We start from the raw sequence: 23934 nt of genomic DNA, 5'->3' as shown, positions 1-23934 counted from the left end.
TGGACGAAGTCCAGCTATCCTGAACCCATGTCCCCATCACTTTACTTACACCCGAAGGTGTGGCCCAAAACGGGGTGCTTCCAAATCAGGTTCTCCTTCATTGCACTGGTTGGCCTCTGACCCCAGGCAGACAAGGAAGCTAACCTAGAGAAAGAAATACCTGGCATGTACCCCGTTGACCCCCGCGACCAGGGAAGGTCAGAGACGGCCCCCGTCCGCGTGGAGGGGGCCTCGCCGGGTCCAGGGGGGCCTGTGCGGCGTCCACACCGGAGCTGGAGGCCGCGGACACGCGGGCGGAGGGAGCAGGTGGTCTCTCCTCTCTTCCGCACTCCCCGGCCCCTCAGTCCCGCCTGCAGGAAAGTCTGGGAATTTTGTAAACACACTCTGCCCCCTCCCTCCCTGCTCGTCCCGCAGCAAGCCGGTCGCGCTCCGCGTCCCCAGGCCGTGCAGGAGGCGCAGCCCGGTGGCGGGCCGCAGCGAGGCCGGGCCCCCAGCCCAGCCGAGCCGGGAGCGCGACCCGGCCACAGACGCAAGGCCGACGGCGACGCGCGGCACGCGCCAACCGGGAAGTGGCGGCGGACTGCCTCCTCTCGCTTCCGGTCGCCGCCCGCGCGCGCCCGGCCGGGAACGCGGACGACGCGCCGCGGTGGACAGCTTCCAACGCTCCGCGCCTGCGACGCCAGTCCCGGGGTGAGTCGTCGGGGGGCCGTCGCCGCGGTGGGTGCGCCGGCCGAGCAGGGGGCCGGGCGTTTCTGGCCCCGCGTCAGAGTCAGACGGTGGGACTGGCTCCCGTCTCCCCGTCCCGCGTGTCGTCACCGCGGAGGATCCGGCTGGGCGGCCGGCACTGCCCGGCGCGCGGCGCCCCAGGGATGAGTCGTGGTCCCGGGTCGCGGGCCCCGGGCGCCCGGCGCTGGCCCGGCTGCTGACCACCCCCTCCCTCGGGGCTGCCTTCGCCCCACTGACCTCCCCGCCTGGGGCCGAGCGCCGCCTTCACTCGGTCGGATCGCGGTCGTTTCCTTCCCAGTGTTTTAAATGACGAGCTCTCCAGGGAATGACCGACCTCCGTGGTCCTCCCGGACTCTGAATACGCTTTTTGTGAGATGCAGAGTCATTGACTGCAGGATTAAACGATAGGGAACGCAAGTCCTTTAACTGCTTCAGCATCCTGATGGCTTCTTGGGATGCGAACCAAGTGTTAATTAATTAGAGCAGGACTCGTGCCTGGGGATGTTTCCGGGAACGATTGGTTTCACACAGGCCTATGGCTTAAATTGGATCACTTTCCGCTACTGCTGCTGCCAAGTCGCCTCAGTCGTGTCCGACTCTGTGCGACCCCATAGACGGCAGCCCACCAGGCTCCCCCGTCCCTGGGATTCTCCAGGCAAGAACACTGGAGTGGGTTGCCATTTCCTTCTCCAATGCATGAAAGTGAAAAGTGAAAGGGAAGTCGCTCAGTCGTGTCCGACTCTTCGCGACCCCACGGACTGCAGCCCACCAGGCTCCTCTGTCCATAGGATTTTCCAGGCAAGAGTACTGGAGTGGGGTGCCATCGCCTTCACTCTCTGGTCACAAGTAAATTATGAATGGGGCCGTGGAATCTCTGTATCCTTTTTTTTTTTTTGGTCTTGTTGATACTTCCCGAGTTTGATGGAGTAAAACAACAAGTTTTGAGTTTTTTGGCTAACGTAGTAAGTTAATAGATTGCGGTCACATTTATAAACCAAGAGGGATACCGGTTTTGTTTTTTTTTTTCTGGGATTTTTTTTTTTTGCCAACTTTATTGGGGTATATGTGACAAACACAAATTGTATATATTTAGGGCATAAAACTTGATGTTTTGATTACACCCACTTATTTCTTACAGATCTTTGGGGGACCAGGATGAGTGTTACTAGCTCAGTTAGGTGATTAGGATGTCAAAAGCTAAGTGCAGGTGTTTTGCAGTTTGGGCTCTATTCTCTGGGGAATAGCCCACTTCCAGGATACTTGAGTTTGTTTTAGGAGTTTCTTAGTTTCCTTGTGTGCCCGCCTGCACTCCCTCTCGAATGCCAGCAATCCTGTGTCAAATTCTCATGCTTCACATCTCTGATTTCTTCTACCACATCTCTCTGACTTCCTTCTTTATTAAGGGCTCATGTAATTACATGGGGCCCACTAGATAATGGAGGACAATAACCTTGTCTTGACATCAGCTGATTTGTAACTGTAATTTCACCTGCAGAATCCCTCTTGCTGTAATTTAACATCACCACTCAGTTTGTTACATCCAGAGTTGGAAATGCAATTTTTTTTTCTTAATAGATTCAACGTGATAGATGTGATCAGTGTGTATTGCCCTTTGGTATAATGATAGAATTAGTGGAAGTAAAATGTCAGAAGCTTTAGTTTTGTTTCTCTTTTAGTTCTGCTTTGTCTTCAGATCTTCCCTGGAGCTGTTAAATGGTAGTACTGATGGGTCCTTTTATCTTGAAAACTGTGGCTGTTGCTCCATACCCCACTTTTTTTTCTAAGCCACAGGGAAGTTAATATTTGAGGCATTTGATTTTTTTTTTCTTTCAACTTGTTTAATTTGGAGGAGGAAGAGCATTCCCTTCTACTAATAACAGTATATAAAACTTCTAAAGCATGTGTTATTCCATTGTTTTATTTATTCATTTAATCCGTAGAATAAACCTGTGAGGTGAACACTATTATTATTATTATTGTACAGATGAGAAAGTTTAAATGAATATCTTTGATGATTTATAGGAGTATTTCCTGCTATTTGGTTTAGTATTTTAATAAAAAGTTTTTGGTTTTTTTTTGGCCATGCCAAACAGCTTATGGGATCCCAGTTCCTTGACCAGGGATTGAACCTGGAGCACAGCAGTAAAAGCCACTAGGCCACTGGAAACTCCCAGTAATAAGTATTTTTAATAAAGTTTCCACGTTAGAAATGTTCTACAGATGTATTTTTTAAATTTAATATGTGCTGTCCTCATAATACAAAATTATTTAGTAGAGTACATTTGATAAGAGTTGGAGTCAGATCTTTGATTGTAATAGCATCCTGTTATTTGATAAATATTAGTAAAATAATTTATATATTTTAAAATAGTTATAATATGATGAAAAATGTTGTATGCTTATTTTTCTTTCCCTCTGTTTTGATTTTACATAGGGCACGTGCCTCGGCTTCAATCTGGGAATACTTTAAGTGAAACGTATTTAAAATCTTAGACCATACCCGGAAGAAAGCCCAGTCAACAATAAGGTGGAAGAGAATGATGTTGTCCTTAAACAATCTACAGAATGTCATCTATAACCCGGTAACTGATCTCCACAATCACTTTTTGCCTGTGGCAGTGTTGAGAGCAAGTCCAAAGAGTAATATCGGATTGGCTGGAAAGTTAGTTCAGGTTTTTCAGTAACATCTTACGGGAAAACTCACATGAAGTTTTTGGCCAACCCCGTCATTACCTGGGAGATAGTGGAGGACAGAGGAGCCTGGCATGCTGTAGTAGAAAGAATCAGGACACGACTTAGACTGAACAACAGTTACTCAGTGCATGGGGTGGGTGGGGGCAGAAGTTCAGTAAACATAAACGGAGCACGTGCTATGTGGTGGAACTGCAGTGGGTGCTGACTAAAAGCCATTTCCAGCCCCTGCAGCCCCACAGGTGCTTAAATTCAATATTCAGCTCTTCTCTCAGTACCCACAATTCGGCGTCTGGGAATTCAGCCAATTGCCAATAGATTGTACGTATTTTCTGGAAAAATCCAAGTGTAAGTAGATTGAGACCTGCGCAGTTCAAACCTGTGTTGTTCAAAGGTCAGCTGTACGAGGTGATGAGACGTGCTGTGAATAAAGAACGTGGATGAGGAGTGATGGGAAAGCCACTCTGATCGTGGTGGGTAAAAGACTCAGACCATCGTAAGATGTAATTTTCAGAGGGAATGGATTTCTTTCCGTACACGGTTTCATTTTCTTTTTTAACTAGAGCTGTTCGTGAGAAGTTCATTTCTCAGCTTTGCCTCTGCCTTTCAAATCCTGCTTGTTACTTGAGCAGGGGAATGTTCAAAGCCAGGGGTGAGGTGGAGAAGGAGAAAAACTAATAGTCTTGTGTGAACCTCAGGCCAGTTCAGGAACCCGTGAACGTAATTACTAGAAATTTCAGTCATGAACTGGTTTCAGTTCAGGTGGTATGAGACTCTTTAGAACTGTCTAGTTTCTATCTGTCCGAAACTGAATCTTGAATTTAGATCCAAGACAGAGCTGCTGCTTGTTTGTTTGTTTTTTTCGGTAAACCCTCTGTAGGAGACTCCTGGTAAGAGCCCTTCAAGTGAGGCCTTCAGCCAGTCTTATTAGAGTGAGTGAGTTCAGTTTTTTGCCATTTACTTTGTAGCTCTAGCTCTCCTTTCCCCGCTAAGGTTTACTGTCATTGTGTAAGAATGAGGTACGACCACCATGTAAAGCAAAGTCCGTGTTGGGAGAAATAGCCTTCACTTCTAGTAGGGTTAAAAAGGAGCACTTGCTGAACTTGAAGTCAGCTAGACGTTTTCAAAGATTTTGTGCATCTCAAGAATTAAAAACATCTCAAAGTTGTAGACTTGACTTTCTGCAAAGATTGAAAGAAAAAAAAAGAAATATTCTCCCTGCCAAGGGGAACTGAAATGTAACCCTTGCTCAAGCCAGGAGGGGTGGATGGTCGGGTTAATGTTCAGCACTGCCCTGCATCACAGAGACAGCTTATCTGAGTGTCATTTAGGAAACAGTTTTATAACCTGAGATCCTCGCCTGTCTTGATACTAGCACGCTGACGTTTTCTGTGGTTTCTGGGGTTAGCACCCTCGACTACAGGGCTGAAACGAAAATCAGCTGACGTTTCATTTCCTGAGGACAGGGCTCTTGGAACAGATGCTGCATTCAGAACTCCGGGTAGTTCTGAGAACGGTTCATGACAGCGTGTTTCCAGAGTAGATGTCTTCCTGCATTCTGGGTGTTTCCTTAGTGATCGGTTCACTCAACTGGGAAGTGTTTATGGAGTTTCTACTATATTCTTCATTAAGCCTTGTGAAGACACAGAACTGCCATCTTTCTATTTTTATCTCTTTGCGTTTCTAACATTTTGGTCCACGTGTATTGTCTCTTATATGTTAAATTTCAGTTCCTACTGATACGAATCCTATTCATTCATATCAGTAAAGAAACATAGAGTTAGTTTTAGGGCATTTCTTATTTTGAGAGCATGAAGTACAGAATGTGTCAATTATAAAACTGAAGCTTCTTTCAAAATTATTTTTTAATGAAATGCGTAATGTCTTTTTGAATAATATATTGGTTTGGCCCAAAAATTCATCCAGGTTTTTCCGTCATGTTATGGAGAAACCCAGATGAACGCTTTGGCCACCACACGTGTCTGCATTGTTTGTTTGATTGTATAATTTCAAAAGTATAACTGTTTTAACAATATATTCCAAATGCAAAAGCAAACTGGATTACTTTGAGGATGTTGAATAACCTTCACAAGGCCTTTATCTTGGTTTGGGGCAGCTGCCACCAGCTAAATCAGTATAATTAAAATCAGTTCAATAAAAATGACTTAAAATATATTTTAAAATTGTGGTAGACAAATTCTGTTCATAAGATTAAGTCAATTGTATAACTGGCCTGTATAATTTTTTTCCTATTTAGTATATTTCATTGACAAGTTCAGCTGATAGAATTCCAAGACTTAAGAAAGTCCAGCTCACTTTTCTTTCTACTCAAATTGAGTGACTAATTTGGAAGACAGTATCTTCATACCAGAAGTTCCTTCAGTGAAATCTCTTGTTTGGCAACTCAATATATCTGCTTAAATATTTTATTATTGTTGTTTATAGAGGTCTTAGGATGTGATCAGTTGTGAATTGAGAAGTTATTTAGAAATTAATCCATTTGCTTCTCGCTTTTAGTTAACAAGCCGTCTGCTAATATTAATCCCACCCTGAAAAGTTCATGATTCCAATTTCCGTAGGAACCTTACTTCCACATTGATCCTTTTTTCCTTAGTATTCTAAGGAACCTCCCTTTCTACCTTGCAGTTTAACCTTAAAACACAAAACGATGAAGTTTCTTTTTAATCCCTGAAGATCCTTCCTATTTGTTCTCTTGTTCTTTTGCTAACTTCCTTCCTGAGACAGTCGATTTCTGCTGTCTTGATTTCTGCACCATAACTCTGCATTTTGATTTTTTTTTCCTGAATCCTAATTTTTTTGAAATTCCAAGTTTGTATTGCCATATTGGTGATTTACAGGGTTGTGTTAGTTTCAGGTGTATAGCACAGTGATTCAGTTATAAATATACACATATCCACTCTTTTTCAGATTCTTTTCCCATGTAGCTAATCACAGAGTACCGAGTAGAGTTCCCTGTGCTATATGCCGCTGCTGCTGCTAAGTCGCTTCAGTCGTGTCCGACTCTGTACGACCCCATAGACGGCGGCCCACGAGGCTCCCCCGTCCCTGGGATTCTCCAGGCAAGAACACTGGAGTGGGGTGCCATTTCCTTCTTCAATGCATGAAAGTGAAAAGTGAAAGTGAAGACACTCAGTTGTATCTGACTCTTAGCGACCCCATGGACTGCAGCCCACCAGGCTCCTCCGTCCACAGGATTCTCTAGGCAAGAATACTGGAGTGGGTTGCCATTTCCTTCTCTCCTATGCTATATAGTAGGTCCTTATTGATTATCCATTTTGTAAATAGTAGCATGTATATGTTAATCCCAAGCTCCTAATTTATTCCTCCCTGCCCTCTTGAGTTTTTACCCTTAGTTTCATTTCTTTTTTACCACTCTCGTCTTCAGTGTCTCTCTTTATTTCTTTGCTGTCTTTTCAGTTCACTCAGTTGTGTCCAGCTCTTTGTGACCCCATGGACTGCAGCACGCCAGGCTTCCCTGTCCATCACCAACTCCCTAAGCTTGCTCAGACTCATGTCCATCAAGTCGGTGATGCCATCCAACCACCCCATCCTCTGTCGTCCCCTTCTGCCTTCAGTCTTTCCCAGCATCATGGTCTTTTCCAGTCAGTCAGCTCTTTGCATCAGGTGGCCAAAGTATTGGAGTTTCAGCTTCAGCATCAGTCCTTCCAGTGAATACTCAGCACTGATTTCCTGTAGGATTGACTGGTTTGATCTCAGGGACTTCTTTATAGCTCAGATGGTGAGGAATCTGCCTGCAATACAGGAGACCTGGGTTCGATCCCTGGGTCAGGAAGATCCCCTGGAGAAGGAAATGGCAACCCACTCCAGTATTCTTGCCTAGAGAATTCCATGGACAGGGGAGCCTGGCAGGCTACAGTCCATGGGGTCACAAGGAGTCGGACACGGCTAAGCAACTGACACACGGTTTGATCTCCTTTCTGTCCAAGGGACTCTCGAGTCTTCTCTGACACCACAGTTCAAAAGCTTCAATTCTTTGGCCCTCAGCTTTCTTTATGGTCCAACTCTCACATCCAAACATGACTACTGGAAAAACCATAGCTTTGATTAGATGGACCTTTGTTGGCAAAGTAATGTCTCCGCTTTTTAATCTGCTGCCTCAATTTGTCATAGCCTTTCTTCCAGGGAGCAAGGGTCTTTTACTTTCATGGCTGCAGTCACCATCTGCAGTGATTTTGGAGCCCAAGAAAAGAAAGTCTGTCACTGTTTCTGTTGTTTCGCCGTCTATTTGCCATAAAGTGATGGGACCGGATGCTGTGATCTTCGTTTTTTGAATGTTGAGTTTTTCACTCCTCTGTTTCACTTTCATCAAGAGGCTCTTTAGTTCCTGTTTGCTTTCTGCCATAAGGGTGATGTCATCTGCATATCTGAGGTTATTGATATTTCTCCCTGAAATCTTGATTCCAGCCTGTGCTTCATCTATTTCTCTGTTGACTGAGCACTTTTGAATACGTGTACAGTTTGTATATAGCTCTGTGACCTCCAGCTCACTTAGATGCCCTGCCAGCCCTTCAGGACTGTGAGTTCAAAACGAAACTCCCATCTTCCTTTCCAAACCAGTTTCCCTTTTGTGGATGTCCATTTCTTTCAGTGTCCTTCCATGCTGCCAAGCCCCCAACAGTTTGAAGTTAATCTGTCTTCAAAATTTTAAATTCATTTATCCCAAATTCAAATGACTTTTCCTTATTAATACGTTAAAAATACAAGGAAAGATATGTACAGCATTTTAAAAATTCAAGCAGTATTTCAGGATTTCATTAAAACATAAATTTTCCTTCTACCTTGGTGCTCATTTACCCTCCCTAAAGGTAACTTTCCTACCAGGTTTTTGTATACCCTTCCTGAGACTATATGTGAATATCCCAGAGTGAACGCATGCTGTGTGTATCACCTTTTGTATGTTGTTTCTTTACATGCATGTATCATATTGGATAAACTGCTATACTGTGCTTTTTCCCATTTAGCACATTTTGGAGGTATCAGCATAGAGTTTCCTCACTCATTTTAGCAGCTGCGTAATTTGCCCACTGTGTGGATGTTCTGTGACTTATTTAACCAGCCCCCTGTTAAAGGGCTAGATCTATCCATGATTATCCAGGGCTGTAGTGTGCATCCTGAGAGGTGCATCTTTGTGCACATGTGCTAGTATTTTACAAGAGAAATCTATAGGAATCGCTGTGTCAGAGAGTATGATATCCATTTCATTATCTTTTGGTGGAGGCAGAGGTGAGGTCTTCCTTATCTTTCCATGTTAGAGACATTCCCTTTTTGAAACTGACTTCGTTGACACGACTGCCCTGCTCTGTCAGGTCCTTCTTTCATCTTTCTCTCCTCACCCCCTGCATCGAAGTCTCCCACATACCCTCAGTTGTAGTGATTCACCATCAGTCATACCCGTGGCTGTGATGTGTCCCAGTGAAAGGATGTAGAGCAAAACCACAAAGGGAAGAGGCACATGGGGCGAAGTCCCGGGGGAATCGGTACAGGATTCCAGGGAATCCTGCCAGTGGTGTCACACAGGATGGACTTCAACCTCCCGGCAGCTAGCTGTGACCTGCGTGAAATTTTCTCCACTAGGGAAGCTCATTAGAGACTCACCACCCAGGGTCTTTATTGAGAGATGTTGTGTAGATAGCATCTGCCTAGCAGGCACCAAAACCCCAGACTCCCAGCAGGAAAGCAGGTGTTCAGCATAAATCATGTTTGCACAAACAGTTGAGGTGGGTAACCCACCCTCCTCAGTTAGGGTGGTGGGTGCTGTCCGCAAAGCCAAGTTTCTTGGAAGGAGGCCTTTCAAAGCCAGCAGCCAGGTCTGCTGTGTTGACACTGCACACCCCGTAACTGACCACCACTGCGGGTTTGCTCCCGACTTCCTCTCTCAGTTTGTCTCGTATCTCTCATTTTGTTAAGTCATCATCTCTTCTCTGACTGCTGAGTCTCGGTCATTCACTTAATGTTGGTCCTGAGTCTCCACTCCTTGCAGTGTGTTTCCCTTTAGAGGTCTTGCCAACCTTTCACACTAAGGGTGTTCACAGCTAAAGTCATCTTCCTTCTGAAATTTGTGTCTTCCATAGCTTTACCATTTTAGGTGGGGGCCCCACGTAGACAGTTCTCTTTGATATAGCTCAATGTGTTTATCTTCTCCCACGCCCACCCCTCAGCGTCTGCTGCCATCCGCGTGGGTCAGGTTCTTATCTCTGCGCCAGGCTTGCTTGCTGCCAGGCAGCCTCCCAGATGCACCCCTGCCCACTGGACTGGTGTTCCCAACCCCCACTTTTGTCTTGTTAGTCTGAAGCCTGCCTCTAACTCTGTCTCTAACTGCTCCCTTACTGTTTACTGTCTGCCAGATAAGTTTTGTCTCTCCCTGCCTCTCTGCCTTCGTAGCTGGACATTTCTACCTGAACTGGCTTCCTTCTCCTTTCTGCCTAACCGTATTTTTTCCCCAGGTCACACCATACCTCATTCATCAGCTGTGGCCACCTCAGTTACAGCTCTTTATACGTTGTTCTGAAGCATTTATTCAACACTTCCTTCCTGCCCCATTTTTGTGAAGATGTTGACTTGGCCAGGGCTGGTAGTTGCAAAAACAGAAGCCAGCCGCTAATTTGAGCAGAAAAGGAATTTATTAAGTGATGTCAGCAGGCTGGACCAAAGAACCAGCCTTGTCAACGATGTCATCACAGACAACAGCCCAAACCCGGCCCAGGGTTGTTCTCCGCAGCGGACCAACACGGTGCTCCGTGCCCTGGCGGCGCCGCCTGCTGCCTCTGACCCAGGTGGCACTGCTGCCCCCTCGGCCGGAGCGGGCACTGCAGGACTCTGGCTGCCGCTTGTCCTGGCGTCTAGCTTAGAGTCTGAACTGGGGGTGCTGACGGACAGATGTGCGTCATATGCCTGCATCCCAGTCTGGATGAGGGCTCGTGTTCATAGGATAGAGGGTTTCCCAGCTGGAAGCAGGTTCCGATTCAAACAGCTGGACAGAGTGTCACGTTTCCACTAATCATCTTTTGGAGGGTATCTGACTTCTTCCCAACTGTATCATCAGCTCCTCCCGGATGGACGGAACTCATACTTCTTTCCAGCTGCAGGCTGCCTGACCCGACCCTGGTGTAGGGCAGACATCTGATAAATGACATAAGAAAGGCAAAGCAGTCTGAATCAGCTGGGATGTTTAGGCAGGTTAATGCCAAGCCTGACTAAGGCTTAAGTTTATGATACTGTCCCAGTGTGTTCAGATCTGTATGGTTTTATGTAAATTATTTGTGACACATCAAAGCCTCAAAGTTTGGAATTGCCTTGAAAACAGCACCCTTCTCCCTTTCCACAGGAGCCTATTTGTGAGGGAGTAAGCGGGCTGAGGGGCTTTTGTTTCCTTCACATGGTCCAAAAAAGTTGAGTATTGCTGATGGCTCAGCAGGTAAAGAATCCGCCTGCAATGCAGGAGACCCTGGTTCATTTCCTGGATCGGGAATATCCCCTGGAGGAGGAAATGGCAACCCACTCCAGTATTCTTGCCTGGAAAATCCCATGGACAGAGTGGAGCCTGGCGGGCTACAGTCCATGGGGTCACAAGGAGTCAGACATGACAGCAGCAGCAGCAGTGGTATTAATATAAATTAGGGTACATTCCTGAGTAGAAGCATTACTATGGAAAACAAACAGCAAATGGCCCATATTTATAGCACAGTTGTTTCTCAGACTGATATAATAAAAAATCTGTGGTAATAAACATTATAAATGCTTATTATATAAATCTGGAAAATACACAAATAAATTAAAATCTCATTCCTCAAGAAAAGTGTTATAACATTTTTGGCTTACTTCTTTAGTGTTTTCTCTTTGCTTTTTGATGTTTATTGTTAACTTGGTTAAGACCACACTGTATGGAGTTTTGTAGGCTAGTTTCTCACTGATAATTATTTCACTAACAGTTCTGTGTTATTAAATATTCTGCATAAATATAAGTTGTGCTCAGTTGCTAGTCACGTCCGACTTTTTGGATTGTAGCCTGCCAGGCTCCTCTGTTCATGGGATTCCCCAGGCAAGAATACTGGAGTGGGTTGCCATTTCCTACTCCAGGGAATCTTCTGGGCCCAGGGATCATACCTGCCTCTCTTGTGTCTCCTGCATTGGCAGGTGGATTCTTTACCACTGAGCCACCTGGGAAGCCCAAATATAGTTGAAAATATATTTTAAAAAATTGAAGTTAAAAAAACGCTTCTCATTTTATTAAGAGATATACGTCATGAAAGATGCTGCTGTTTATTCTTGCCTGTGGCCAAGAGACTTCCATGTTCTCTATACACAGAACCCATCCAGTCTGATGTGTGGCTGTGGCCGTGCTCTACACATCTGTTATGTTTTTCCTTTTCTGGTTTGATGCCCTGTTCATCTCCCCCACGCTGCCCCCAGCAGTGACTGTGACACCAGATGGCCACTGGCTTTGGTGAAATCTTGTCTTACTGCTTAAGGCAGCAACACTCCGTTCAGCAGCTGTTTAGTTGCCATGCCTCTGCATATGTGAGGCCTGTCAGAACCCAGTTTCCAGAATGGTGGGAGCTCATTCATTCACCAAGTGATTGTTGATCATCGCCTGACCTCTGTCCTGGGGGTGTAAAGATGATGGCTGGGTCCTGCCCCGTGCAGCTCAAAATCTAGGCATACGTTTGCACAGGAACAGAGTAATGAGTACCATGATGACCCTCAGAGGGGGCTGACTCAGTTGGCCCAGCGAGTCCGAAAAAGGCTTCACACAGGAGACTGTGTTTGAGGTGGGAGTGTACGGCCTCTTTTGTTTTATTTCTTACTTCTTGACAATCAGAGCTACCTTGATCAACTTCAGCACAGGTGTCATAACCCAGGTGAGCTTGGTGTAAGGCACGCTGGTGTCTGACCTGCTTGTCTCAGCTGGTCAGAGGCTCCAGGTGGAAGTGGGGTGTGGTTGGGGAGCAGGAGATGCAGCCACATAACCAGTGGTCAGGGAGGATGGTGGAGCCACCAGGGGAGGGGGCTGAGTGTCAGGCCCCGGACAAGAGTGCTGGCTTCCAGGTGAGGGAGGGGCAGGGGGGAGACCCGAGTCCTGTGTGGGAACACCTGTCAGGGCCCGGGCCTGCACCCTGGACCAGGCGAGGTCTGTAGATGCCGTGTCTCGAGAGACCCCCAGGCACCCTGAGTGCGTCCTTCAGACCGTGCAGGTCCCTGGTTCCCATGGGGGTGCAGTGTGGAGGCCCGGTGGGTAAGGTAAGGCACCCAGTCCCAGGTGTGGCGGAGCGGCTTAGTGGAGTGCTCTCTGCAGGCAGTGCGCGCTTGTCATCCTCTTCAGCGCTAGAGAAGGGCCTGGCCTGGCCTACATCATGTTGGCATCATCCACGGAACCTTAGGAAAAACAGAGGGGCAAGGTGTGGCATTTCATACAACCCTCTGCCAGATATTCCCACGTGGCTCAAGTGTAAAGAATCCGCCTGCCAAGGCAGGAGACTCAAGAGACGTGGGTTCAGTCCCTGGGTTGGGAAGATCCCCTGGAGGAGGAAATGGCAACCTGCTCCAGTATTGTTGTCTGGAGAAACCCATGCTCACAAAGCCTCGTGGGCTACAGTCCATGGGGCCACAAAGAGGCGGACACACCGAGCATGAGCACACACTCCAGCCAGATTAAAAGGGCTGTGAGTGGCACGCATCTATTTCTGAAGACCCCGGAGTGGTTTGCAGGCGTTGTGATATCTCCAGGTTATGTTGTTCCTGCGCAGCTGTTTGCATGATGAGGACTTGGAAAAATGCTAGGGTCTGAGCAAATTCGTGTGCAGCCTTTAAAGAGTGTAGTCGTTTGGTTTTGTAAGTGAACGTTTGTTAAAATTATTTTTCCTAGGTAATCCCCTATGTCGGGACCATTTCTGAGCAGTTGGAGCCGGGAACTTTGATTGTGCTACGTGGGCATGTTCCTAGTGACTCTGACAGGTAAAGTCATTGTGTTAGGCGAGAACACAAGAAGTGCATCTTTGTGGTTGTGGGCAACAGCAGATAATGTAGGAGAGACCATCTGGATGCTCGAGGCTGATTTTGCTTTCATAACAGCCTTGGCCAAGGTGCTGAGGAACCTGGAATGAAAAACTGCAATACAGGTGCTTTGGATTTTTTATTGCCATGAGTCTGACTTTAGTGTAAAGAATTAGAAACATAGCTAGTGGAGGGAATTGTGGTCAGATGACAAGGACCTGGCCTAGTTACAGTGTAACTTCCCCACAGCGTCTCTTTAGACCTGTCCCAGGCGGCTTTATCTAATGCTTGCCTTGGGCACAAAGTCTGGATGAGGCTGTATCAGCGGGAGTTGGACTTGGCTCTGTGTGACTGATGCCCGAGTAACAGTGGTTTAAATAAGAGGTGAATGCGACGTCTAAACGGGACAGTCCAGATGGCTGAAGGCCGTGCCATCGAGCTGTCAGAGGCAGGAGCCCCTTCATGCTCCCACCCACTGTCCCAGGGTGATGTCTTCTTTCTCACAGTTCCTGGAAGCTGGGACTCTTATCCTCACGTTGTGTTTGTGTGGCTGCCTGGGTCCATATGTGGTTTTTTGGGGGAAGGGGTGGGGTGGACAGAAGACAGATGTCAACTGACTGTTGAGGCCGTTTCCTTTAGTTTTCCGTGAATTCTTCCCTTCCACCCTGTTGGCAGAGCTTGGGACCCCTCGGCCAGCCCTCCTGCAGGGAGCCCGGGAAATTAGGTGCTTATTCTGGACCGTTTGGGCCCCCTGGGTGGGTGAGTAGAGGAGCGGTCAGGTGTCAGCAGGCCTGGGTTTCCACACGGCCGCCTGCCTGAGTCCCCACGTGGCCGTCTCTTCCCTCCACAGGTTCCAGGTGGACCTGCAGTGTGGCAGCAGCCTGAAACCCCGAGCAGATGTGGCCTTCCATTTCAATCCACGCTTCAAAAGGGCCAACTGCATTGTCTGCAACACTCTGAGAAACGAGAAGTGGGGCTGGGAGGAGATCACCTACGACATGCCTTTCAAGAAAGAGAAGTCGTTCGAGATCGTGATCATGGTGCTGAAAGAGAAGTTCCAGGCACGTTTTGGAGGGTGGAGGTTGACTCCTCACCCGTGACAATGAGCATGAGGGAAGCCCTTCACACACGTGAACTCGCCTGTAGATCTCCTAAATCCAGAGAAAGGGTTTGGCTTTCTAACTCTCCTCAGAAGTAGGGCACGGCGGGTACCTTCCTGTGCGGTGGGCACAGCCTGGCTCCTGTGTCCCTGCTGATGTCACCATGCAGGTCCATTGTGACTGGATCTCTGCTGGATTGCGTCTCCTTGCAGGACTGAGTTCGTTCCGAACTGGCTCAGGCTTACACTGATGATGGAAAGTGAACTGCAGGCACCAGAACCCTGAGCGTGGGGGAGTCTGAATTGACAGACAGATGGGTTCCTGGCATTGGAGTCAGGGCCAGGGGGGTTGTTCAGTTACGTCCTGCGCTGCCTCGTCCCGTAGGATCCAGAGATTCTAACCAGAGGAGATCTTAGAAAGCCCACATATTGTCAGGACCACCGAGCACTTTATCCCTAGTGTATGCAGAGGTCGAATGTGGTCCCGAGGCTGCTCCAGCCTGTGGAGCCTCCCAGAGTAGAGACTCGATGGCACAGAGGGAAGCGTCCCACCCGAGGTGCAGACCCCTCTGACCTTCAGAGCCTGCTCCCACCATCCCTCCTCCCCGAAACCTCCCCCACCCCCATTCCTCCTCTTCTGGCTGTTGGAGTCCTTGCGTCTGTATCTTTCTGTATCTTTTTTTTAAAGCTTGTCTGTACTGTGGTGCTTTGTTTTTTTCCCCTGCCTTCCTTTTGCCTTCCATTGGGATTTTCAGCTCCTTGAGGTCAGAGACCGTATTGTGTTCTGCGTGTCTTCCCGACACTCCGTACACGTGTACTGGCATCTGGGAGGGAGGAAGAAGGAGCCCGGAGCACTGGTGCTCTCTCAGTCAGGCACTGGGCTGGAGTCTCACGAGAGGGACCGGGTCATCTCCCAACAGCGGCGTCTGGAGGGCGCATGCTTCCTGCTCACAGATAGGAATCTCAGAGAACTTGGGTCATTTGCCCAGGTTCATTCATTCAGCAAATTACCCAAATGTGTGTGGAGCACCTGCCTCGTGCGGGGTGGTCTCCAGAGTCTGGTCCTCAGGACAGCGGGGTGACCTCAGGTCTCTCCAGGGCTCATGGGCACCCAGGGTGTCTCGTGTACAGGCCTGCGACACACGGGCATGCGGGCGTGTGTTCAGATGCGTGATCCGTCTGGAGAGAGTGTCCCTGGTGTTCAGTCAGATGAAGAACTCAGAGGAAGTCAAGAGTGCTGCCCGTTGCGGGTGCTTTCATCACAGTCTGCTCAGACGTGTCATGGGGAGACCCGTGGGGAAAAGTCGCAACCTAAATCTGAGTCAGCAGATTTAAACTTGGATAAATTAATAAAATTCATTTATTGACTGCTTTATTGGAGGGGGCTGTTTTCTGTTTGTCCAGGTGGCTGTCAATGGAAAGCATACCCTGCTGTATGCCCACAGGATCAGCCCAGAGAGGATCGACACGCTGGGCATTTACGGCAAAGTCATCATTCACTCTGTGGGCTTCAGCTTCAGCTCGGTGAGGGCCCTTCCATGGGCAGGGGGCAGTGGTCTGGGGGTCTTCTTTGTTGACGTTTTCTGATGAAATGGTAGGAAACATCTTTAACTAACATCATCTGTTGAGATGAAAGCAGTGTAAATATATCCCTCACTAGTGTGTTAATTTCTTAGAAGTAAATATTCGGACTAGTAGGATGCTAATCATTGACTAGAGCTTTATTGCCTGTAGATCTCAAATCTAGCATGGTTCTATAAAAAACCCAAAGTGATAACCACAAAATAACCAGCCAACCCTTTACAGCTGGAGTGGGGGTATTTCCTTGACGTGGGAGTACAGTGGAGTAGTTCTCTCTAAAACTGTTTCCCAGCAGTGGGATGTCCAGTTGAAATTGCTAACTCGCCCTCCACAAACAGTAAAACAAATTAGTCTCAAGATCTGTATACATTCATTCAGAGTCTTCACACTTGTTCTTATCTCTGTAACTTTTGTCAGTTTGGTAGTAGGAGAAGGATGCTAAAGTTGCTGCATTTTTTGATATTTTGGATATTTGCATATTTGCATGTTTAGTACCATTTATGATTTTTTTGATATGTCAAGATATGTTTAGAATTCTGATGGATGTTAAAACATCAATCTGAACTTTTTTTCAGGATTTAGGAAGTACCCAAGGATCTACTCTGGAACAGACAGGGATAAGTAAAGAAAATGTAAATATTAAATCTTTTAAAGTTTAAAAATGTCTAAAAATGTTTAAAAATGTCTTTTAGTTGCCATGTAAATTAGGTGGCAGGCAGGCTGAGTTTTCTTTAAGTTATGTTTTTAATATGAAAACTTACATTTTTAATATGAACACTTACCTTTTTAATATGAAAACATGTTTTTAATGTGAAAACTTACATTTTTAACAATTAATATGCTGGAAGTTGAAAATTGAGGGATATACTTCAGGGTGCCGGTTACGTTAAGTTTTGCTGTTTAGACTCTGATCTGACCACTCTCCACCAATCTTATGTACCAGAAACTCTCTTAACTGCTGAGTAGGGCTGGCCAGGAGGTGTTTATACACAGTGAGCACAACCAGTGCGTCAGTAAACAGCTTCCACGTTTCCACTTGTTCCCCATGGAAACAAGTACAGTTCAGACCTTTTAGCTGTTATTAGTGGAGAAAAGTGAGGTCTTAACTATCTCAGCACGTTCATTAAGTAGACTCTAATCTCAGCATCTGGGGAGCACCCTGGAAAGAAGTAAAACATGTTTGACCCCATGTGTGGCCTTTGGAAAATGCTTCGCTCATGGTGGAGGTTACAGAATTCAGACGATGAACTGGACAGGCAGACTGTCCCCAGGCTGCGTGGCACTCTGCAGCTCCTTGCACATGTTCGGAAGCCACTGGCACCTGCATGTCCCCCACCCAGGGCCGGGCAGGCCCTGCTGTCCCAGGCTCTGAGTCATACAGCCAGGAAGATCCGATTGCTCATGTTATACCATTTATTTCTTGCCTGTCACACATTCTCCTTTTGTCTTTCTTTTCCAATAGGTACAAAAGTCTGGCGGGTCACAGCTTGTAAGTATTTTTGCTATATAACATGTGGAACCTTTTTATAAGAGTGTCCAGGAAATGAAGTTTAAGCCTTGGAAGACAGCTTCACTTATTCCATACCTTATTGCAGAACTGTTTTCCTACAGCCTAGTAATAGAGGAGACATTTCTAAAATCGTCCCCAGAACTGTCTACACCAAGAGCAAAGGTTCGCCGCCAAATCACACTTTGACTTGCGCCAAAATACTACCTACCAACTGTTTGTCAAAGGTTTGAAGAGCCAAAATTTTCCTAATTCTGTGTAACGAATTAAGTTTTAGTTAGCTGGTTGCGTAACCTCCACCCTCAGTCCAAGCCTGAAGCAGCCACTTGGCACTGGCATTGTGTGTCGTGGACGGAGAGCAGGTCCCTGAGCCCCGAGTGTGTTTCCGTAACTGCCCCCGCCTCGGCCGCCTCCCCTCCAGGCTGGACACAGAGCATGCGTCAGACCCCAGCCGAGGTGACTTCTCAGAGAGAGTGTCACTCGGAGGCTCAGGGCCCTTCCCACATCCGTTCACTTCATGGTCCGAAACATGGAGAGTCTGCTGGGAGCCGGCACAGTGCTGACGGCCGGGGCCCCCCGTGGGACCAAGGCAGGCTCATCTGTCCCTTCACGGGGGTCACAGGGTCACGGCCTTTAAACATGTCCCGGTGTCTTCAGGCAGTTCTCCCACAAGATCTTTTTCTGAGGTTGCCTGGCACTGACGGGGGTTTCTTTGCAGACTCTGCCGTTTGTAGCAAGGTTGAACTCCTCCATGGGCCCTGGACGGACCGTCGTCATAAAAGGAGAAGTAAATACAAACGCCAAAGGGTCAGTATCGTTAAGTGCGGATGCGGCCGTGTGTGTCTCTTACCCTGGCACAGCAGTCTCGTGAGGTGCACGTCGGGCTAGCATCATGAGCTTCATTTGAAAAATAAGACAGTTAAAGCCAGAGGCAGTTAGACTGCTAAGGACAAGTTGGTGGCAGAGCCCTGGGCTTCCTGTGGCTACACAGGAGAGGAGGGTGGCTTTTTGTCCACAAGGCACGCCCTCGCCTTGAACTGCAGGGCAGCCTACGAGAGCAGATCAGTTTTGTCAGGACTCCTCTTGTCATGGGACTTCAAAATTCCTGCTTTTATAATCTTTTCCAGGGATGTCCAGAGTTCTGAAAGTTTGAAGTGAGAGCTATTTTCCCAGGTGGCACTAGTGGTAAAGAACCTGCCTGCCAGTGCAGGCGACATAAGGCTCAGGTTCAACCCCTGGGTTGGGAAGATTCCCTGGAAAAGGAAATGGCAACTTGCTCCAGTGTTCTTGCCTGGAGAATCCCATGAACAGAGGAGCCTGGTGGGCTGCAGTCCAAGGGGTTGCAGAGTCAGACACGACTGAGCGCACACAGTACACTTTGAAGAACGGGATACTTGTAAATGTTGAGAGAGCTTCTACTTTGGAGGGACCCTATTCCTGTGACAGATGTGATCCTTCGGGTCACTTATTCTAACCCATTAATTTCTTCCCAGTCGGAGCTATAAACACTGATTTTTAAGCTTTCCATATTTTTATTTTGCAAATAACATACTTATACCAATGGTATACTGACTGACAGTTTTAAATATCACCTTCAGTGGCATTCCTGGGTCCTTGAGTCTGCATGCGCTGTGTCATCAGTTAATTCTTATTGTTAAAACTGTACCCCTCTCTTCTCCTTGGCTAATTAATTTTTCTTTAATTCTCTCAAAAGCTTTAATGTTGATCTGATATCAGGAAAATCCAAGGATATTGCTCTCCACTTGAACCCACGCCTGAATATGAAAGCATTTGTAAGAAATTCTTTTCTTCAGGAGGCCTGGGGAGAAGAAGAGAGAAATATTACCTGTTTCCCTTTTAGTCCTGGGATGTACTTTGAGGTGAGATGTTTATCTTTTTTGAAAACAGTACAGGAAAAAGAATCCTGGGGGCAGGGGTAGGATAAATTGTCCATCCTGGGCTTCCCTCATAGCTCAGTTGGTAAGACTCCACCTGCAATGCAGGAGACCCTGGTTTAATTCCTGGGTCGGGAAGATCCACTGGAGAAGGGATAGGCTACCCACTCTAGTCTTCTTGGGATTCCCTGGTGGTTCAGCTGGTAAAGAATCCTTCTGCAATGTGGGAGACCTGGGTTGGATCCCTGGGTTGGAAAGATCCCCTGGAGAAGGAAAGGCTACCCACTCCAGTATTCTGGCCTGGAAAATTCTATGGACTGATAGTCCACGGGGCCAAAAAAAAGTCGGACACGACCGAGCGACTTTCACTATTTAAATCAAGTACAGCTTACTATGTGGAGCTTGTGTGTGGTTTTGTTGAGCTGGAGACTGTTATTTTGAGTGCCATTTTGTTACATAGGTAATCAGCATAAATGGCCAAGCCAGTTGAGTGCCACATTATTTACACTGGAATTATCCAACATTTGTTTTCATGATGACAGTGTCTGTGTAGCCCCTATTAGTTAATAGGAATTTTAACAGGAACCCAGTCTCAGGGCTGAGTAACATGTTGAACCCTGAGAGACCACGAGGACATGGGAGCCGAGACTCCTTGCCCTGTCGTCTTGGTGACATGCAGCTGAGGTGGCAGCACCTTCTTCCAAGCGATCCTGCTTGTGTACCTTCAGAGAAAGACGCATTTAGACCGTCAGGACTTGAAGGCGTGTGGTCCTGAGCCCCCAGAGGCGGAGCATCACAGCACAGCCTTTCCCCAGGCGTGTTTCCAGGCTGCTGTTTCCCCAGGCGTGCTTCCAGGCTGCTCTTTCCCCAGGCGTGCTTCCAGGCTGCTCCTTCCCCAGGCGTGCTTCCAGGCTGCTGAGCCCAGTCTCCTTGGTGTGTCTGATGCCACGTGGTCGGCGGGGTTCCCTCACGAGCTTGCGTGACTGACTCCTCGTATGGTCACTGAGGGTCACTGATTTCGGTCATGCCTCCGCATTTTAAATTGTCACGTGCTCTGGACAATTCAAGCTCGCCAGACTCCTCAGAGTTGCTGAAAGCATGAACATCAGGCTGAATAAAAGGTGGCAATTTGACACTAGTTTTATTAATAAGTTCCAGTCTAAGGCATGCCCCAGTGTGTGTGGAGTAACAGAAATGAGCCAAGCACAGGCTCCTGGAAGTGACGGACACTGGTTCGGGATTCAGAAGGATGTGGGTACACTGCGTTTTTCAGATGTTGTGGACGTATGGACAAGTCACTGGAGGTGGGACGTGCAGCCCCAGGGTTGCTGACGTGGCAGGTGTCAGGGTGTGTGGGTGACGTGGGTTCACTGAAGGAGCAGTGGATGCTCTGGAAGAAGGTCAAGGATTGTGTTTGGTGACTGGGAACTCGTGTCTTTTTTGACCTGTTTGAGTCCAAGTTTGGGACTACTGCATTAATATGAAAGAGGACAATAATAAATTCTCTCAAATAATCTTTTCCTGGTTTTCTACTTCAGGAAGGGCAATTGACCTCATTTTGGATCATTGTGGTTTTTTGTGGTGCTAATTTTTTTCATTTAAAAAGTGTCTTTCGGCTCTTTATCTGTGCGCTCGTTTCTAAATTCAGTTGGCACAGTAACGTGTGCAGCAGGCTGTGGGCTACTTATCTCCCATTTGAACATGTTGGCTCTCCACTTGCTCTGATGTCCCGTAGGAACTGTTTCCACAGTGTCTGCCAAACGCCAGCCTGGTTTTCCCTTCTGAGCTTGTTGGGGTGGTGTGTCCTCCGTTCTGTAGAGATTGTTAAATGTCCACCAGAGAAGTCTTTGTGCCTGGTTCAAACTGGGGTTGCCACCACTGTTGTGGGCACAGGACCGCCAGTCACAGATAGCTCCCCCAGTTCCCTACATCACCCTTCTGCCTTCATCTGTGTCAGTTACTGCTGTTATCTGTGGAATTTCTCCCCTTCCTAATCTCCCCCAGCAGTCATTTCTACTAGCTGTATCAAAAGAAGACAGACACTCAGTTTGCTGCTTTGAGGATCCAGACTTTGTGCCTCCGTCTGCCTCTGGGGCAGAGGCAGGGAGTGAGGGGAGAGCCGTGGACTCGCCCCGCTGGGCTGTTCAGTGAGGGTGGAGACAAGGTGGAGTGAATGGCTGGACTGGCACGGGGGATGGCAGCAGGGGGATACGTTGAGGCGGACGGGAGATTTAAAAGGACAGTAGACTCTCCTGTTAACTCTGAAGGGCTACCACCAATGACGACTCTGAACTGCAACTCTGCCAGAATGCAGAGGCTCACAGAACAAGGAGATTTGACCAGCGTTAGAGAAGCACAGTGTGCTGAGTGGGGGTGGGAATCAGAGTCACCAGGCAGCCGTGCAGTCCCCACCAGCTGCCCTAACCCTCTGGGATTTCGTATTTTCTGAGCTGCCCCAAACCCAAGTTTCAGGCAGAGAAGTGAGGATCGAAGGCCCGGGGTTCCTAGCCCATGGGCAAGAAGCAGCTCCCTCTCCTCCTTCAATTGAGTTCCCGTGTGTCTCAAGGAAGACGACTTCCCACTTCCCTGAGAGCCGGGGCAGGAGTGGGTGCATGCGGAGGAGCGGGGGATGGAGTGGCCAGCGGGCCTCAGGCCATGGTGAGGTTCCAGGCACATGAGAGCCACTTCCCTGAGTGGGACAAGGCAGAGAGTGCCACCACCAGATCCACTTCTGTCAGAGCTTAGAAACCATGGCAGGGTGTCAGCGCTGGCAGGCTGGGAGAAGAACTAAATGGTGTGCTTTTTAACACTGTGTGCAAGACATAAAAACTTCTAAAGCCTGGGGAACCGCTTGTGTGTGCTTTCCTTCCAGATGATAATTTACTGTGACGTGAGAGAATTCAAAGTCGCGGTGAACGGTGTCCACAGCCTGGAGTACAAGCACAGGTTTAAGGAGCTGAGTAAAATTGACACGCTGGAGATCGACGGTGACATCCACCTACTGGAAGTGCGGAGCTGGTAGCTGTCACGAGGGCTGCAAATGCTGAAATACAGTATGACCCCTGTAACACTGGCCTTGGTAAAACGCCTCTATCACGACATGCTTTATATACATTGTTAGAGTCCTTAAGTCCCGCTGGGTGTCCTCAGTCGGTGCTGCGCGACCTGCCGAGCCCAGAGTGAGAAGACTGATGCAATGGTAGTCACAGCCATTACTGTAACAGGCTTTCCTGCTCTCTCCACTGCACCTTGACTGCCTCTTTTAAACCCACTGCAACAGAGAAAGCCAGCCTGCACTGAGCGTTTCTCTTTTCACGTGTGGTGGGAGCCAGGGGTACACAGTGGGGCGTGTACATTCCCTGTTCTGCCAAGCTCTGGGCCACTGTTGCTCCTTCACACACTAGACTCACCAGGGACTTAGAAGAATTATTCTATTAAATCACCTAAGGACACAAATTTGTAGGTGACACTTCCTCCAGTGCTGGCTCAGGGTTTGATCGTATGCCATAATTGGGAGGACTGATGTTGATTTATGTCTGGAGATTTTCTTTAGCATGATAAATACTTAGCTCTGCTAGCTGTAAGCATTACCAAATGATTAACACTATGAACTCTAAATACAGCACAATGATAAAGGCAAAAAGCAAAGCAAAACTGAACCAGATGCTGTTGAAATTAACTTGATGTCAGTCTCAAGGCCATTGATTTCTGTACCAGTAAATGCACATTTTAGAATACTGGAGTTTCGAGTGAGCCAGAGGTCTCCTATGCACATACTCTACAGAGAGTGTAAGGTAGACAAGAGATGGTCTCAATTTGTAAAATGTCTGTGGGTAACAAAGCAGTGTCAAGAGTAGACTTAATGACTGCTTATAAAGCAGGCCCTATCCGAAAAGTAAGCTACAGCGGCCGAGACCAGTGAAGTGGAGAGGCGCTGGTCTTCTGCCCCTTGTCAGCGCAGACTGGCACTCCTCTGCCCATCTGAAGACGGGTCCATCATCATTAGTGACAGAGATCAAAACATTGTTCTGCTTTTAGTGATTAAAATCAAAACCTGTATCAGCAAGTTAAACTGTTGCATTTCTGTAATTTTTGTCTATTATTCTTTGAAGCAAGTTGGCAGAACTTCTTTGTAGAATTCTTACAGGTCAGATCTTGTTACAGGGAATTTCAAAGGTTTGCAAGTGGGGAGGGAAAAAAAAGATCAGTCGCATCATTTTATCACGTTAAATTGCTGGGCTGAATTCTGCCAGGATTTGGGGATATTTTCATAACAGTTTGTGGTGAGGTATTATTTGTATCCCTATATTACAGAAAATACTATTACCAATCTTACTCCTAAAGGTACTCAGTGTGGATACTTTGAGCACTTAATTCTTTTCCATCTTTTCACGTTAATTTAT

At 47.5% G+C, this 23934-nt stretch overlaps 1 protein-coding gene across 2 annotated transcripts; it reads left to right on the top strand.

Moving 5' to 3' along the window:
• Window positions 1-599: 599 nt before the first annotated feature.
• On the top strand, window positions 600-23747 carry LGALS8 (galectin 8). Of its 2 annotated transcripts, XM_052640035.1 has the most exons (11): window positions 600-690; window positions 3161-3308; window positions 13322-13410; window positions 14300-14510; window positions 15953-16072; window positions 16705-16761; window positions 17592-17618; window positions 17741-17863; window positions 18355-18443; window positions 19351-19516; window positions 22404-23747. In XM_052640035.1, the coding sequence occupies exons 2-11, from the start codon at window positions 3264-3266 to the stop codon at window positions 22551-22553; spliced, it is 1077 nt and encodes a 358-aa protein (XP_052495995.1). In that variant the 5' UTR covers window positions 600-690; window positions 3161-3263; the 3' UTR covers window positions 22554-23747. The 2 variants fall into 2 exon arrangements, with proteins under 2 accessions (XP_052495995.1, XP_052495996.1); XM_052640036.1 differs by lacking the exon at window positions 17741-17863.
• The last annotated feature ends 187 nt before the right edge of the window (window positions 23748-23934 follow it).

Source organism: Budorcas taxicolor, chromosome 5, assembly GCF_023091745.1.
Source record: "Budorcas taxicolor isolate Tak-1 chromosome 5, Takin1.1, whole genome shotgun sequence".
Taxonomy (NCBI): Eukaryota; Metazoa; Chordata; class Mammalia; order Artiodactyla; family Bovidae; genus Budorcas; species Budorcas taxicolor.
The sequence above is the reverse complement of the archived record's forward strand: the minus strand, read 5'-3'. Positions and strand labels throughout refer to the sequence as shown.

What these genes read in the sequence shown, in the direction of transcription:
- LGALS8 (XM_052640035.1), top strand. Translation starts at nt 3,264, where the DNA reads ATGATGTTGTCCTTAAACAATCTACAGAATGTCATCTATAACCCG. An exon ending in AGAATGTCATCTATAACCCG is followed by an intron (nt 3,309 to 13,321) that starts GTAACTGATCTC and finishes TATTTTTCCTAG; the next exon opens with GTAATCCCCTATGTCGGGAC. An exon ending in GTTCCTAGTGACTCTGACAG is followed by an intron (nt 13,411 to 14,299) that starts GTAAAGTCATTG and finishes TTCCCTCCACAG; the next exon opens with GTTCCAGGTGGACCTGCAGT.